General features: G+C 47.9%; 2 protein-coding genes across 4 annotated transcripts in view; one reads left to right on the top strand and one right to left on the bottom strand.

The window, feature by feature from the left end:
• The window catches only part of PRPF40A (pre-mRNA processing factor 40 homolog A), a 34,971-nt gene extending 31,825 nt beyond the window's left edge, over positions 1-3,146 (bottom strand). The window contains exon 1 of one of the 2 annotated variants that reach the window (XM_066576012.1): positions 3,067-3,146. In XM_066576012.1, coding sequence (XP_066432109.1) covers positions 3,067-3,108 — 42 coding nt within the window. In that variant the 5' untranslated portion in view covers positions 3,109-3,146. Of the gene's footprint in view, positions 1-2,567; positions 2,654-3,066 lie in introns of those variants that run through there. The other variant, XM_066576013.1, reaches the window with a different exon arrangement.
• Positions 2,763-17,723, top strand: part of ARL6IP6 (ADP ribosylation factor like GTPase 6 interacting protein 6) — a 56,867-nt gene continuing 41,906 nt past the window's right edge. For both annotated transcript variants that reach the window (XM_066576016.1, XM_066576015.1), the window contains exons 1-4: positions 2,763-2,854; positions 6,914-7,273; positions 9,967-10,017; positions 13,702-13,834. In XM_066576016.1, the coding sequence (XP_066432113.1) occupies positions 6,922-7,273; positions 9,967-10,017; positions 13,702-13,834 (536 nt within the window). In that variant the 5' untranslated portion in view covers positions 2,763-2,854; positions 6,914-6,921. The remainder of the gene's footprint in view (positions 2,855-6,913; positions 7,274-9,966; positions 10,018-13,701; positions 13,835-17,723) is intronic.

The raw sequence follows: 17,723 nt of genomic DNA, 5'->3' as shown, positions 1-17,723 counted from the left end.
ATGGAGACAGAGGATCCCGGCGGCCATCTTCAGCAGGTGAGTATGAAGACGCCGGACCGCCGGGATTCAGGTAAGCGCTGTGCGGGTTGTTTTTTTAACCCCTGCAGCGGGGTTGTCTCGCGCCGAACGGGGGGGGGTTTAAAAAAAAAAAAAAAACCCGTTTCGGCGCGGGACAACCCCTTTAAGGTAATTTTAGACAGCTTTCACATATGCTCCAGGGGTTCTGTTTTCCTGCACTGTTTGGGGAGTTGGAAAGGGGAATCCTCCGGCCAAACCGATCTGTCTTCTGACGGGACCGAACAGCGCAGAATGAACCCCATTGACTATAATGCGGTCTTTAGGTATTTTTGTGCCTGATCTGCAACGGACCCTCTGGAGATGTGAACCCAGCCATACATGGACAGAATCTGCATGTGCAGATGACCACTGAACAGTGAGAATGTTGGGCAGCGAGTACATTTATGGCCCTTTTACAGGAGCCGACAGTCAGGTAAACGACTGCATGAGTGCTGATGTCAGCACTAAGGTTGTCAGCACTTGTGCAGAGCATTTACACTGACAGACTTCACCGCTGGATCGGGAGCTTCTCGCTCACCACTTCACCCTTTATGTGCATACAATGGTTTTTATGCCAACTGATAGCCAGCATTAAGAAGAACAGGTGATCAAATAGGGAGCGATAATTGTCCCGTGTAAACGGCCCATTGGGCTTGCACTTGCTCATTCGTTGGCTGAACATCAATTCCTTTACGCGGCTTGTCGCGTGAACAAGCGTTAAAAGGAACTCTTCTGTTAGGCCTCCTTTACACGTGCTACAAATCACATGTATGTGAAGCCCATGCTTTCCTATGAGTTAATTCACACATGATGTTTTGTAGAATGCGACAGCCCGATACAAAAACCTTGCAGATCCGGCGATATGACCGCGACTAGTGAGATTTTGTAGCCCATGTTTCCCTATGGAGCCTTCCCCTCTGTTGCATCGCATGAAAACACGATTTTCGTGCGATGCAACTCTGACAGTAGGGAATCCTACTATCTTGAGCGCTAATCTGAGCCCTAGCTGCAGGAAATAAAACAAAAACACATACATCACCTTAGAAGCGCTGTCAGCCTGGCCGCATCTTCTCCATCTCTTCCGGGCAGGGATTGAAAAATCCCTGACTCCTGGATGCGCTGCCTCTGATTGGCTGACGCTTAGCCAATCACAGCCAGAACTCGATGAACCAATCATAGACAGTCACAGCGCTGGCTCTGATTGGCTAAGCATCAGCCAATCACAGCCAGCACTTCCAGAAGGCGGAGATTTTCAATCCCTGGCCAGAAAAGATAAAGAATACCAGTGCGGGGGGACCAGGAAGAAGCTGCAGCAGAGCCCCGGACAGCACTTCTAGGTGATGTATGTTTTTTCCCCCTGCAGTTAGTGCTTATTTTAAGGGTAGGTCTTATACTTCAAGCTGCCCCCTCCCCCTGAAAATCCTCGCATGTGGTGCTACAAGATTGCAGTATTGCCGCGAGAAGACAGCGATATCGATGCGGTTTTCACGTGGCGATGCCGTGTTGCCCATGTGAAGGGGGCCTTACTCTTGTAAAAGGATAATAAGACTGTGTTCACACAACAGAATGACAGTGTGGATTCTGCGAGAAAACAGAAATTGAATAAAGATTGCAGCCTGTCAAATTCTGGCCAATAGTCAGAGACCAAAATCATCCATTGAAACAAAAAAATGCAGCAAACATGCGTTAGCACCCGTGTTTGCCACGTTTGTTATTTTGCACACCCCCATTCGCTACAGGTGACGACCAAATTGCCATCACTTGGGCCTTCTTTCATGTGCATAAAAACATAACCAATACAATATGGACGTAAAAAACAGCATGAATGCACCAAAAACACATTTAACACACACGGAATGAAAACGGTACGTTTTTTTATTTTACGGAATTGCGTACTCCGGTGTGAAGTAGCCCTTATGCCTGTACAGCTCGTCAGACTCTGGACGACAACAAGGTGGTTTCCATTCATTAACAGCAAGCCAAGATCTTGAAAACAAGGACCAACTCAAACGAAAGTTGCTAAGCTTTTCATGCTGCAGCAGTGGGAAGATTCAACGTGACGTTTCTGCGCTATTTGGGCAACACCACAAATACCGCGGTATGATTTCTCACTGCGCAGTAAGTTTCCAGCTGACCATACGTCACACAAGGCTTCTACATGGCGCAGAACTTCTTCGCTTGCTGCTGGCTTCTATTATATAGACTGGGCTGGAGATTTACTATCAAGTAGATCACTCCATAGTAAATAAATCTCGAAATCTGAGCCCAATTATATATAAAAACTAATAGAAGCCCAAAGCATGCTGGACCTTGTAGTTCCTGAGCAGGCTTGACCACTCAGCACTCTATGTGCGCTAATATAACATGGTTTAGGTCACAAACTGCACCCCTTTTTCCCCCCCACCACGCAACAAGCGGGACTTGCTAGATAAAAGCGTTATCCACAAGCCAGGCCTCACACAAAGGCTACAAGCCGCACACAGGTAAGAGAATCAAACAGCCTCACTCACCATGATGACTCCTCTCCGGCCCCTACCACCTCCCAGCAAGGACAACTCGTATTGGTTGCCAGCTTAGGACCGACGTACGGTGACGTCATGACGCCTTCACTGATAGAGGAGGGCGATAATATTGTAAGCCAATGGGAGCGCTTCTTGCTCAGCTGGGCTAAGAAGTTGGCGCTGATTGGAGCGTGCGCGCGCGTGACCCTGCTGCACACAGCTTGGCCTCAACGAGCGGGATTTCATATTAGCGTTTACTGCGCTGCTGCCGCCGCCGTCTGGAAGCGAGTTGTAAGGTATCAGTAGAGAAGCTACAACACGATTCCATCTAGTCAGAACTGGTCCGTCATGGCGGCTTACACCGCCTCATCCCCTCACCTCAGGGTCAGAGATATAGATCTATAGACGGCAGTGCTGGGCGCTCAGGAAGCAGGTTTATTGCCTGTAACTAGACATTTTGTAAGCGCAGACAATACGACATTGTACGACAGGACTTATATTTACTGACAACGGTCTCCGGGTAGCCGTCACTCCAGAAGGTGTGATACATGACACTCTCCCGCTCAGCGGCTGACTGGCGGAAGGATCCCTGGGACTAACGGCTTATGGCTCATAATGCGCGCACTGCGCATGCGCTTTAAGTAGGACAGGGAAAAAAAGAGTTCCTCCGCCGCGGAGGGATACAGTGCATGTAAAATCACTTATAAAGCATGGAAAAAGCAAATTAAAAAGGAATTCCATTTTTGGACGCTATAGGTGAAAGTTTGGACACTTTTTCGTTCCATGATTATTCTTTTTTTATGGTTTGGTTTCTACATTGTAGATTTGTATTGAAGACTTAAGAAACACACAGGAAGTAGTAACTAAAAAAAGGTAACCCCTTTCCCATCAGGAGACGTACGTTTATATCCTGACCGGGAAGGGGCTCCCGCAAATGGATGTAGACTTGCATCCTACAAATGGTGGGGGCTCAGCTGTGATGGACAGCCGCCCCCCCTGCTGCAGCAGCGGGGATTGGTGAGGACAGCGATCCCTGCTGTTACCCTCTACATGCCGGGAGGCGCTCCCTCTGTGACGTCATATGCTCTCTGCTATGTAATCGCAGGGGGCTGATGGCTTGCCATGGCAACTGGATGCAACACAATGGGATAATACATTGCAATACAGAAGTACTGCAGTGTATTCAATGCAATCATAGTATTTCAGGCTTAAGTCCCCACCAGGACTGTAAACAATGTAAAAAAGAAATAAAAATGTTGACTAAAAAGCACGAAAAAATAGTAAACAAAAAAAAACCAACTTTGCGCACTGTACCACATTGGTTAAAAAACGAAGGAAACCCACAAGTTTGGTATCGTCGCAATAAATTGAACACTCTTTTATCCTGCACTGCAACAGAGCAACAATGGTTTTTTTCTGTTCACTTTGCCCCCCCCCCCCCCCCCCAAAAAAAGCTATAAAAGTGATCAGAAAAGCCATATGTACCCCAAAATGGTAATAAATAGAGATGAGCGCTCGGGCAAGAATGTAGTTACTCAAGAAGAGCGAGGCTCGCTCGAGGACCTGACTTATCCGAGCGTGCTCGCTCATCTCTAGTAAAAAAATAAAAGCTACAGCTCATCACACAAAAAACAAGCCCTCACCGAGCTCCATCCGTGGAAAAAGAAAAAAAGTTATGGAACTTCGACTGCAGTAATACAAAAAAAAAATCCCCAAAAATGTTTTTTATTTTACAAAAGTGTAGGAACTAAAAAAAAAAAAGTGTAACTTTAGTATTGTTGTAGTTCTATCAACTTCGCGAACCGTCGCACAGCCCTGAACACTTAGCTGCCCGCTTTTTAGGAAAAATGGACTCTCTTACAGGCCATGGAGCGCGTCAAAGTGCCATTACATCAGCAAAAGTGGCCACCGCCTGATGTTAACTCTAGTTAAATAGGGATTCTGAAACGTGCTAGGACCGCCTTCATACGGGCAAGAAAATGGCGCACAAATATGAACCCCATTCTTTTGAATGGGGTGAAACACATGAGCAATGTTTTCCTGCATGGAACCACGATGCGATATAGGAAGCAGATTGCAGCATGTTCTATCTTGCTATTTGCTCTCACATCGCAGCGCTCATTGTTCTCAGTGGGGGGCGGCGTCAGCAGCAGCGCTAGCCCCCATTGACCACAGTGGGAGAATCTCTGCGATCCTCCGGCATGGCTGTGATAACCACGGCGGGGATTCCCTTCATCTCCGAAGTGTTTCGAGGCTTGGCATCCAGTAGAGTATTTCACATGGTGGGGAGCGGGATATGAGGGCGGGATTCTTCACTTTCGACTCTTTTTTTTTAGGTCAAAAATCTGCTGTAGGTGTAGCATCTCCACGGGCGTATTCTCATATACCCCTCTATAGAAAAAAACCACACCAGAAGAAATGTTTATGAAAAGAACGTTTCTTCTATAAAAAAAACAAACAAAATAATATGAATTTCTTGTCCGTATCTTTGGGGGACACAGCTGAAGACTGTGAGTATAGCTACTGCCACTAGGAGGCGGACACTAAGCAGGGAAAGTGTTAGCTTCTCCTACTAGTTATAACCCCTTCTGTAGGCACCAAGCTAATCAGTTTTTAGCTTAGTGTCCGTAGGAGGCAGACTTCTCGGTTACTGGTCTTCAACAGCCTCTTGGATTAATGGATACAGGAAGGCTGGATTCTTCCCTGTTAACCCACTGAGGAGGGGCCTAGTCAGGCCACGCCCCCAGGGCAGACATGTACATGCTACACCAATCACATCTTTGCAAGTATGCGCTATTGTTTTAACACATGCTCAGCCTTTTAAAATGTTTATATTGAAAACACGGTGGTTCAGGTGAATGGTGCGGCTCCCTGCACGGCTGGTGGTTCGGTGTGCTGCTAGTTCAGGTGAATGGTGCCGATCCCTGCACTGCTGGTGGCTCGGTGTGCTGCTAGTTCAGGTGAATGGTGCAGCTCCCTGCGCGGCTGGTGGTTCGGTGTGCTGCTAGTTCAGGTGAATGGTGCCGCTCCCTGCTCGGCTGGTGACCCGATGCGCTGCTAGTTCAGGTGAATGGTGCAGCTCCCTGCACGGCTGGTGGCCCGGTGTGCTGCTAGTTCAGGTGAATGGTGCGGCTCCCTGCACGGCTGGTGGTTCGGTGTGCTGCTAGTTCAGGTGAATGGTGCGGCTCCCTGCACGGCTGGTGGCCCGGTGTGCTGCTAGTCCAGGTGAATGGTGCGGCTCCCTGCACGGCTGGTGGTTCGGTGTGCTGTTAGTCCAGGTGAATGGTGCGGCTCCCTGCGCGGCTGGTGGCCCGGTGTGCTGCTAGTTCAGGTGAATGGTGCGGCTCCCTGCGCGGCTGGTGGCCCGGTGTGCTGCTAGTTCAGGTGAATGGTGCGGCTCCCTGCGCGGCTGGTGGCCCGGTGTGCTGCTAGTTCAGGTGAATGGTGCGGCTCCCTGCGCGGCTGGTGGCCCGGTGTGCTGCTAGTTCAGGTGAATGGTGCGGCTCCCTGCACGGCTGGTGGTTCGGTGTGCTGCTAGTTCAGGTGAATGGTGCGGCTCCCTGCACGGCTGGTGGCCCGGTGTGCTGCTAGTCCAGGTGAATGGTGCGGCTCCCTGCACGGCTGGTGGTTCGGTGTGCTGTTAGTCCAGGTGAATGGTGCGGCTCCTTGCACGACTGGTGGCCCGATGCGCTGCTAGTTCAGGTGAATGATGCGGCTCTCTGCACGGCTGGTGGTTCGGTGTGCTGCTAGTCCAGGTGAATGGTGCGGCTCCCTGCGCGGCTGGTGGCCCGGTGTGCTGCTAGTTCAGGTGAATGGTGCGGCTCCCTGCGCGGCTGGTGGCCCGGTGTGCTGCTAGTTCAGGTGAATGGTGCGGCTCTCTGCACGGCTGGTGGCCCGATGCGCTGCTAGTTCAAGAGAATGGTGCGGCTCCCTGCGCGGCTGGTGGCCCGGTGTGCTGCTAGTTCAGGTGAATGGTGTGGCTCTCTGCACGGTTGGTGGCCCGATGCGCTGCTAGTTCAAGAGAATGGTGTGGCTCTCTGCACGGTTGGTGGCCCGCTGTGCTGCTAGTTCAGGTGAATGGTGCGGCTCCCTGCGCGGCTGGTGGCCCGGTGTGCTGCTAGTTCAAGAGAATGGTGCGGCTCCCTGCACGGTCGGTGGCCAGAAGCGATGCTCTGCAGGGAACACTTTAGAGGGGATTCGCCAATGAATCAGCACTGCGGCTCCTGTGTTCTCAGTATTAACATGGGTCTTTGCAGTCGGACCCCAAAAATGCTGATTGGGGAACGATGGGAAGGGGATTGTGGGGATGTACTTCTGGCGTTACATTTACAGTGACAGATCTTCTGTATTTACAGGTTCCTGGATGGATGCCTCTTACGTGACCAGTGCCCGGAGGTTAAGGAGCAGCCATCGCTCTGTTGCTCCTGCTTCGGCCTCGTCTTATAGCATTAACCGCCGAGTGGAGCAGAAAGACTCGTTGGTGAGGAACTTGGAAAGTGACTTGTTGGAGAATGCTGCCGCCAAAACCAACAACCTCAACTGCCTTCTGTACGAAGAAACGGAGCAGACGGGACACAACGGGACAGTGAAGACCCAAGTAGTGACCTCTAAGAGAGGCAAGCGATGGCCGGCCAGATTGTTGTCCATGGTGTGCTGTCTTGTGGTTGTCAGCATCCTTGCTGTGCTCTTTGTCGTGTTATATATTGTGATACAAGGTAATGTATGATGGAAGACTTCTGTTGTGTCAGCTGTGTCGTCGGTAACATCCGTACTTATATACACTATCCTGCCACAAGTACACACTCCAGTCACATTATTACGACCGCCACCTACTTTCGATGTCGGTAGCGCCTGAAGGGCCTAACGTGTCGTTAGCCGGCTTGGTGGGTATATAAGGTGTGCGATGGGCTGCCCGCTCACATATCACTCTTTGTTGTCGGGTAAATGGGGCGATTTGTCAGAGTTGCAAAAAGGGTTGATCATTGGCTTTCGGGCCGAAGGTGGCGGTATTTCTCAAACAGCGCGATTTGTGAACTGTTGATTATTCCCAGTGATGCCGGACAAATGGCATCACTGGGAATAATCAGTGTGGAGCAGCACATGCCATTGATGAGACCAGTAAACGTTGCCTACAAAGGTGCGCAAGGGGTGACTGATACGCTACAGTGGGCCATGAAAATGAACCAGGGGACTACCAGGCATGGGTCTAAAACAACAGTGTAGCGAACCGTACTGCATATGGGACTTTGAAGCAGACGGTTGGTCACTGGACCTATACTAACCTTTGCTTGGCATAGGGTTGTCGTCCAATGAGACACGTTTTCTGCTTCATGGATGGATGTTGGCATGTCAGGTGAGAAACATCAGAGAACAAACACCCTGCAGCCATTGCTGGGAGAACACAAGGCGGTGCGGCAGCAATATGGTCTGCAGAAGGCTTTTTGGCATTCCCTGGTCCCGCTCATCCATGTGGAAGGCACTCTGAGCCGATCTGGTTATAAATCCCTCCTTGCAGATCCCGTACAACCATACATGCTGTTTGCCTTCCCTGGGGCAGATTGGATCCTCCAGCAAGACTATGCAACATGTCATATGGCTAGAAATGTCTGACAGTGGTTGGAGGAGCACGGCCAAGACTTCCAAGTACTTCCCTGGCCCTCTAAATCCCCAGACTTGGACTCAATTGAGCATCTGTCGGACCTCCTCAATCATTGTGTTCGCTCTATAGATCTTCCCCCAGGCAACCTCCAGCAACTGTGGGATGCAGTCAGCATGGCCCCAGATACCTGAGACCACCTACCAGCACTTTATTGAGCCACCCTCAGCCCATCTAGCTGCTGTCCGTGTGGCACACGGTGGTTACCCTGGATTTTGGCTGGTGGTCATAATATTGTGACTCATCTCTGTATTTGGACACTTAAAGGGCTTTTCCAGGGAAAATACTATTGTTGATTTATCCTCAAGATAGGTCATCACTAGTCGATCAGCTGGGGTCTGCCATTTGGGACTTTGGTGCTGCAAATACACAGCGGTCGGAGCAGAAGCAGATACCGTAATCGCAGCTCCCATTGATTTCAATGATCAACTGTTTATGACCGATCCTGAAGACGGCTCATCAATAGTATTTTCCCTGGAAGACCCCTTCAAACAAGAAATGTGATGGCTTTGCAATGGACGGCTCGTGTGCAGCGCTATAATCCATTAACGCACGATTGCGATCCGTAAAATAAAAACTTATTTTTCATAAATTTTTTATTTCATATTTTTGCAAATTTTTTTTGTGATTAAACGAGCGATTTTTCACCCTTTTTGCATCCATTTTTCACATGCGAATATGCAGCTATAAATGTGCAGGCTCCGCACTTCCAGGGTCTCTTAAAAAAATGTTGATGGTCCGCAGGGTTACATAATTAAAACCAAATCTCACTCGCATCATGCTAATGTGCTCTGTATTTTTTTAACACGCCCTGTGACTTGAATAGATGATTTCCATCCGAAAATCGAACCAAAGTAGGACATGCTCTTTTTTGTTTTTCATCTGTTTTTTAAAACTCAGAGTTGCTAATAAAGTTAACTGTTAAAAAAAAACTAAAACTGTCTCCAGATGATTTCATGATAATAAATTAAAGGGAAAAAAACGGTCATACAAAGAAGACGGGGAAGAATATAAGCGATGCTTCTCCCCAGACCCTGACATTCGTGATGATCCGCTGCTGTAGTAGTACTGTGTGACTCTTGCTACTCGGTAAACTACTATTCACATGTTCGATACCTGGTCAATGTCAGTAGACTACCGGGAGTCACATGACATGTTTGGTGGGTCACCTGACTTGACATTCGTTACTATGGACAGTTCAGTCCATGGACTATACAGATGGGCCACTGCACTGGAATGTGAGCAAAACATAAAAGCAACTCTCCAGGCCTGGGCAAAACAAAGATGGCCGCACCGCTTGTGCCTACCGAATGCACACTATGGATTAGTATGCATCATTAGTAAAAGACACTAAATGCTGCTGTGATTGGCCAGTGCTGCCTATGTGAGCAGTACTGGGCAGGCAGAGCAGCATGTAGAGTCTTAGACTACCAATGTATACTAATGCACAGTGTGCATCACATAGTCAGAGATGCAGTTCGGCCATCTTTGTTTGTCCAGGACTGATGGTTGCTTCAAATGCATGTATATTAGAAAATTGTATAATTTTATATTCTGTAAAAAAAAAATTGTTAAAAAACTGTTGAAAGTGGACAGCCCCTTTAATTGATCTGCAAAGGGGTTTTATGCATACGCATCTGGTAACAATGCATTATGATTGGGTTATTGTATGTGATTCTTGGATCAGGGTGTGATGTGAATGTGTTAGTGCTATATAAGCAGTTGTAATATAATGTCTCTCTTCTTCTCTAGATATGCAGATTGCAAAAGTAAACGAAGATGGAGTAAAAACCAGTCTACTTGGTAAGAACAATCAGACAAGTTTATTAAGGTTTGTACACCAGATTTTTGGTGTATAAAAGTTTCAGATTGTGGCACACGCCATAATTTGTGACTCTTGGCCTTTTTACACCAGCGATGTAAGTGATGGTCTGGGGTTCGTTTGCTGGATCCAGAGTTGGCAGCTTGCACAGGATGACTGGCACCCTGGACAAAAAGGGACACCACAGTGTTTTGTTACTCCATGTAATACCCTCTGGTGTACGCCTAGTTGGGCAGAGGTTCATATTACAGCAAGACAATGATCCAAAACATACTTCTGGGTTATGTCAGAAGTAATTAAAGGGGTTGTCCCGCGGCAGCAAGTGGGGTTATACACTTCTGTATGGCCATATTAATGCACTTTGTAATATACATCGTGCAATAAATATGAGCCATACAGAAGTTATATACTCACCTTCCCTGCGCTGGCGTCCCCGTCTCCATGGTGCCGTCTAATTTCAGCGTCTAATCGCCCGATTAGACGCACTTGTGCAGAAGGGTCTTCTCCCTTCTGGTCGGTCCGGGCACGAGCGGCGTTCTGGTTCCGCCCCCTTCTACGTGTCATTGCGTAGCCCCGCCCCGTCACATGTGCCGATTCCAGCCTCCTGATTGAAATTAGACGGCACCATGGAGGCGGGGACGCCAGCGCAGGGAAGGTGAGTATATAACTTCTGTATGGCTCATTTAATGCACGATGTATATTACAAAGTGCATTAATATGGCCATACAGAAGTGTATAACCCCACTTGCTGCCGCGGGACAACCCCTTTAAGACAAGAAGAAGCCAGTAGGCTTCAGAGAATGGAATGGCTGCACTGCACGGATTTAACCCCACTGAGCTTGTTTGTAATGAACTTGAAAGTAGAGTGTGAAAGAAAAGCAACCTACAAGTGCGACACATTTGTGGGAACTTCTGCAACAATGTTGGGAAGAAATCTCTGAACCATATCTGAATGCAATTGTAGAAAGAATGCCTCGATTGTGTTAGGCCAGTCTCACACGAATGGGTCGGATTCCGCATGTGGGAGCCCGCAATGGAATCCAACCCTGTGTCTGGCCAGCGTCCGCGCGTACCTGAATTATCTGTACTGTGATTGGTTTGCACGGCTCGCGGTCGGACATGCGCAGTACAGATGTATAAATAGAGCATGCTACGATCTTTTTTATTTGCCGCGAGTGGAAATCTCAGTCGCTGTTCACTCATCTATGCGGACATCCGAATGCTCCATTTGTTTGAATTTGTGCAGAATGCCGCAGATCGTCTGTGTGGGAGACCATCGCGAATTCTGCAATTCAAACTCGGACATTTGAGACTGGCCTAAAGCTCTTATATCAGAGGTGGCTACTTTGAAGAGTCAAAAATTGAGATATAATTTGGTGAAACAAAGTTAACCCTTTATGTTTGTTCATGTTAATTTGTTTATTTGTTCTATGCTTCCATTTTAAAATACATGTGAGACAAACTGCAAATATCAATAGAAACTGTAAGGCTGGGTTCACACAGGGCGGATTTGCCGCGGAAATTCAGCGCTAAATTTCGCCGCGGCAAATCCGCCTGCGGCTGCTAATCTCGGAATTAGCCAGCCATGTGGACGAGATTTCTCAGAAACCTCGTCCACACGGGATGACCAATCCGCTGCGGTAAGTCAGGCAGGAACCGCAGCCGCGGATTTAGAATATGCAGCATGTCTATTTACTTTTTCTTTCCGCTGCGGCCGCACTCTCCTCTATGGGAGCGCCGGCCGCAACGAAAGTGCGAGCGGCCAGGCCGCTTCAAAGCCGCCGCGGGTTTTCCCGCGGCGGTTCTCCCGGCGGAGATCTCGCGTTTTTTTCTGCGGCCAAACCGCGGGATTTCCAGTGGGAATCCGCCCAGTGTGAACCCAGCCTAAAAATTGAGGTGTTACAAAAGTTTACTTAAAAACACGCCAGACTAAGCAAATATGCATCAATCTATCTGGGGGATGTATATCTATGCGGTTTTACTTCTCTTTAAAAGGGTTTTCAAGGGTTAGGATATTGATCACCTTTCCTTAGGATAGATTACTGGGACCACAGTCAATCAGCTGCTGGAAGAGGCAGCAAGGCTCAGGTGAACGCTCCGGCCTCTTCTCTGCATACCAGGCTCTACATTTCTTAGTGGCTTTCAGTTCAGTAGGGCCGAGCTGCTGAAAGGCCACTGCATTGTGCATGACCGACAGTGAGGGTCCGCAATACAGAAAGCGAAGGTATGCGGGGTCAGAGCTGGACTCCGCTGCGGGCTTTTCCATGCGGAATCTGACTCATTTGTGTTAAACCGGCCGTACTGGGATGAACGATTGTTTAAATGTTAATCTGTCCCTATACAGCCAGCATAGGTCAGCTGCACATTTCAGGGGCCATTCACACTGGGATTAAAGCATCTGTGAATCCTAAGGCTAGGTTCTGACAGGGCAGAATCCCACCGAAAATCTTGCGGTTTTGCTGCAGCGAAAAACTGCGAGATTTCTGCTGGGAAAGCGCTGCTTCAAAACCTGCGGTACTTAGCCACAGGTTTTGGAGAGGCTGGGCCGCATGCTTTTCCGTTGCGGTGGGTTCTCCCATAGAGGAGAGCGCGGTTGCAACAAGAAAAAAAAAAATAGACATGCTGCAGTCGGGTAATCCGCGCCAGCTTATGCCGGCTTTGTCAGAACGGATTGTCCGCCCCTTGTGGACGAGATTTTTGACAAATCTCGTCCACATGGCTGGCTAATCCCGGGATTAGCGTCCGCAGGCGGGTGTGCCGCAGCGAAATTCCGGACGGAATTTCGGCAGCAAATCCGCCCTGTGTGAACTCAGCTTAAGGGAGGCTTCCCTTCGGCGGAGCCCGTCACAGCGCCCCCAAGAGATCCCAATACTTACCTCCGGATCCGGCGTCCTCCGTCCCACATGACACTTCGGCGCGCATGCGCAATAGAGCGCGTGATGCGCCGGCCGCGTCATATGACACGCCCACAGCATCACATGATGTGCCGGCCGCGTCATATGACGCGGTGGGCAGGGAAGCGGTTTCACGCTATCTTCCGCTGTGCTTCAGCAGAAGATAGCGTGACGGACGGCTTCCATTGACTGCAATGGAAGCTGTCCGCGCGTACACCCGCGGCAAATAGAGCATGCAGTGGGTGAGGTCGGGTGATTTCACGGTGCGGAATTTCGCGATGGAATTCCGCACCGTGAGCATTAAGCTATTAGGTTCAATAGAACCTAATAGCTGCGGGCAACGCGGCGGAAATCCGTCTGTGGAAAGGAGCCCTAAAGGTTTTTATAAAAATAAATGTATAAAAATGTATAGCTGTATACCAAAGATATTGAAGAAAAAAGCCAGGGAAAAAAATACATAAAAATATAGCCCCATATATCACAGAATATAAAACACAGCAAGAATAATTTTGGTAGTTGAAGAAAAAAACTAGGGCAGTAAAAAACCACCATATAGGTAAAATCCCTAAAAAGTGTCTGGTCCTTAAGGGGTTAAAGAACGTGGTGCCTTTTAGAAAATGTGGCAAGTAGTCAGCATATTGTGTAACAGCTTTAATTGGTGCTGTGTTGTGATTGCTTGATGTGGTCTACAGTGCATTACTGCTTACTGCTGTGTATTATAGGCAGTATAATTGCCTTCTCATTTGTATCATGTTTTTCCTTTCTGTTTAGGCTTCTGGAGTCTTCTAGTTTTGTCTCTCTTTGCCGGTTTGTCTTGCTGCAGTTTTTCTTGGACTGTGACCTATTTTGACTCCTTTGAACCAGGAATGTTTCCGCCCACTCCGCTGTCTCCAGCGCGATTCAAGTAAGTATTGCTTCTCATGTCATTTAAAAATGTAATAAAGATCGTAAAATAAATATTTCTTTGAGAAAATGCATATTTGTGTAAAAGATGCAAATCCAATCTTTTTTATGTAAAGGGGTTTCCTGATAACAGAGCCCCTTTTCATTACACCCCCATTTCTTAAAATGGTCCCTAACATTTCAAACAACTTGTACTTATGTGATGTCCAGTGTGATGACTAGCAAAACCGCTACTTTATTCACCTAAAATTACGTTTTGTGCTGAAAAATCTAAAGTGTTGACAACGAAAGGTCTCCCTTTCTAATTTGCTCTCCACTGTCTGTTAAGTGAAGCCCATCTAGGCCACTAGGGGTCTCCCTTCCTCCTAGCCTGCTGTTCGTCGGCTGATTAACAGAAGATGTTACAACAGGGGTAGAGGAGGGGGATGAGTCATCGTGTCCATTGAACTATATGAGATCAGAGAGGAGGAAGAAACGCACAGACTTGCTGAAAGTGCTAACTATTAGTTATTTGCTGCTGTTTATTCACACCTCCACTGCTCACTCTTGCTGTATACCGTCCTACATGATGATATGTCTGCGTGTGTCACAGAGCAGTTAGAGAGCATGATCTGCGGTTCTCAGCACAGTCCATAGAGCAGCACAGCAGCCAGGCTCCTTGTACCAGTCCTGAGAGAACTGAAAATCAGATGTACTTCTGCAGAGGAGAAAATGTGGAAAATACAGGATGCAAGTCATATAATAGCTAGATCTAGTACTGTTCCTCACGGCTACTTATTCTGAAAAGTCATCTGAAAACGCGGTAATGATTTAAGTGCGCCTATAGCTGCTGTCATCTAAAGGTTTGTTTGTCCATCAGCTATTTTTCCCGACTCTCTCAAGCACATGAGTGCTCCATTTAGTCAAAGATTCATGTGTTTTCAATGGGTGCGGAGAAGTAAAGGCCCTTTTACATGATCCGACAGTCTTTTAAACTGCTGCACGAGTGCTGACGTCACCGCTAAGCGCTTGTGCAGAGCATTCAAACTGACAGTCCTGCCAGCGGCTCATCCGCTTCTCGCTCAGCGCTTCACCTCCTATGGGAAGCGGGGAGCATTTACACAACACAAGAAGATAACAAGGTTTTTTAAGCTGGCTGAAAACTCAGTTTAAACAACCACGAACAACCAGTGCGCAATTGTTTTTGTTTTTTTCCGCATTCACACTGAATGATTATTGCTAAAATTCGTTCATTTGAACGAATTTTGAGCGATAATCGCTACGTGTAAATGGGCCTTTAGCCTCTGCCTGACACCTCTGGTGATGGCTTATCACCAGGAAGAACAAAAGGGCGTTGAAATTCAGCCTGCGGAAGCCTTTTGTCAGGGGAGAGTTTGGAGGCTTTCATACATGAATGATAGTCTTCTGGTCCTGCCAGATTCAGGGGTCTTCTCCCTAATGTGTATGGGGGCCTCTAGCCGCAGAGTGACTCCCCCTCCGGAGGACTCTTGTGTGTCTCTGAATTCTATTCTTCCCCGTTTATTTGGATGGCGGCTGTGGAGTTCTGCATTTTCCCCGCAGCGGCATTTATAATAGGAAACCTTGGCTGCAAGTTAATTAACTGGATGAAGAAAATCTATAAACGCAGAAATCAGCAGCCGCTCCAATCCTTGCAGCCAAGAGATCGGTCAGTAGATGGTGTTCTTGGATAAGCTGAGTCTTTCTTAGGGAAGATACGGCGGTTTCTGTATTTTTGCTGCTGCGTAATTCAGCATTTTTATAGTCCCTCGTTTTTCGTGTTTTGATAGATTTTTCCCTTCTGTTTCTGACATTGTGTGGAAGACGTCAAGAAGCGGCTGCTTTTCATCATGGAGAGTGCGGCTCGGCCTCAGATTTGTGGTTTTGACCCTTCATTAGTGCCACTAGTGATTTGTAGTTTTAAAGGAGTTTTACCACCAATGAGCTCAGTAATCTGCATCCATCCTATAGAAGTGAATGCCGCGGCAGTCGTATACCACCCTCCCAGTCACAGGGGTGTTTGGCGGTGCAGTCCTCAGGAACATTGGGGGTCCCAGTGATCGGACTGTTATTTTCTATTCTGGAATCGGGGATGAATGTCTATAGTGGTAAAACCCCCTTTGAGGCTATATTTATATAGGCGAGTGCTATGTAAACAAATTTTGAACCATCTTTTCTTACAACTCTGAAGTTCCTCTGTTATTACTCTTGGAAATGTATTGACTAGTGGATGTTGCAATGTCCCATGGCAATGGGATGTCCCTGTGTTCTGTGTCTACTTAGGAAGCACAATCGCCAGTGACGGGGATGTCAAACATGATGTCCAGCATCTCATCGGGAAGGTGTGGGCATCTTTCCAACCTCTACCCCCCATAAGGGTCACCGCCTCACTCCCATTACAAACCAAGATACAACTTCTGTACACTATTGTGATCCCAACTGCGCTGTATGCGCCTGAAACATGGAAAGTGATCACACGTCCCAGTCGGCGACTTTGTCCAGCAACAACCTCCACCCCTGATCAAGGTCACTTGCCGTGATTGGGATACGAATGAAGAAATTTTCCGCCGCTGCGGTGCGCAGTTACTCCAGTCGCAAGTCATTTAACGCCGACTCCATTTTGCTTGGCACATTCTATTCGAGACTGGCAAAAATCGCTATCTTATGGAACCCAAAAATGTAAAGTGTTGGTAAAGAAAGCAAAAAAAAATCACCCGGCGACATATTTATAGAGGTCTTACGCACTGTCGACCTTTTATGTGATGCCAAAACTGCTGCATTTGACCTTCGACAATGGCATTCTTTTGTCGCCTGAAGCGCTGAAATGTGTGGGAGGACCTAAGCCTATATTCTATGACATAGTCAAATCAATTATGACCGTGTTAAACTCTGTAGGGAAGATGGAACAATTTCACTGCAGCGCCACCTATTGGAAGGCAGCATTCCTGCAAGTCAGTTGGACTCTTTAGATAAGCCTTATAACAATGACTGGGAATTGTTTCTTCTTCCAATAGGTGGCGCTGCAGAGGTATTGTTCCGTCTTCACTTGCAGGAAAGGTGCCTTCCAATAGGTGGCGCTGCAGAGGTATTGTTCCGTCTTCACTTGCAGGAACACTGCCTTCCAGTAGATGACGCTGCAAAGGAAGGTATTGTTCCACCTTCCCCTGCAGGAATGCTGCATTCCAATAGGTGGCGCTGCAGAGGTATGGTTCCATCTTCCCTTGCAGGAATAATGCCTTCTAATAGATGGCGCTGCAGGGGTATTGTTCCGTCTTCCCTTGCAGGCATACTGCTTTCCAATAGGTGGCACTGCAGAGGTATTGTTCCATCTTCCCTATTTACATATTTCCCAGAGGAGCATGCATGGCCTTATAAGTCTCCTCATACCTACTAGGTGCTCTCCTTAAGGAAAAACAATACCCTTCCCGACCAAACTCTGTAGGGACACGCTCCACTGACTAAGATAATCTTGATAGGTTATTCGTACTTTTCCAGGAGGAATAACAGAGGAACAGCAGAGTTGCAAGAAAATAAGCTTCAGAATTGTTATTTCATGGCAGGTTGGTTATAAAGATGGCGACTCTTATGTATATGTTCATCTCTTTCAAATTTCTCACCGGTGTCGGTATTATCCTCGCGGGACGCTTATAACCTGGGAGTCGGAGGAGTACAATGAAATGCACTGAGACATAAAAACCAGGGAGAACTAGTTAGATGAGTTGTTTTGTTCGGCTGCTGTAATGGCTGTTTGTACGCAGCGCGCCGCTCTCTATAACTCGTCTTCATACTGGGAGGAATGAGTTGTTGGCGGCTGAGGTACGGACACGAGATAAAGGCGGGCTGCTGGGAGGTCGATTACACGTAAACCGTACACCAGGCCGTCTGGGCAATAC

The sequence above is a fragment of the Eleutherodactylus coqui genome, chromosome 8 (genome assembly GCF_035609145.1).
Source record: "Eleutherodactylus coqui strain aEleCoq1 chromosome 8, aEleCoq1.hap1, whole genome shotgun sequence".
Classification (NCBI taxonomy): domain Eukaryota; kingdom Metazoa; phylum Chordata; class Amphibia; order Anura; family Eleutherodactylidae; genus Eleutherodactylus; species Eleutherodactylus coqui.
This window is presented reverse-complemented; position numbering and strand designations above follow the sequence as displayed.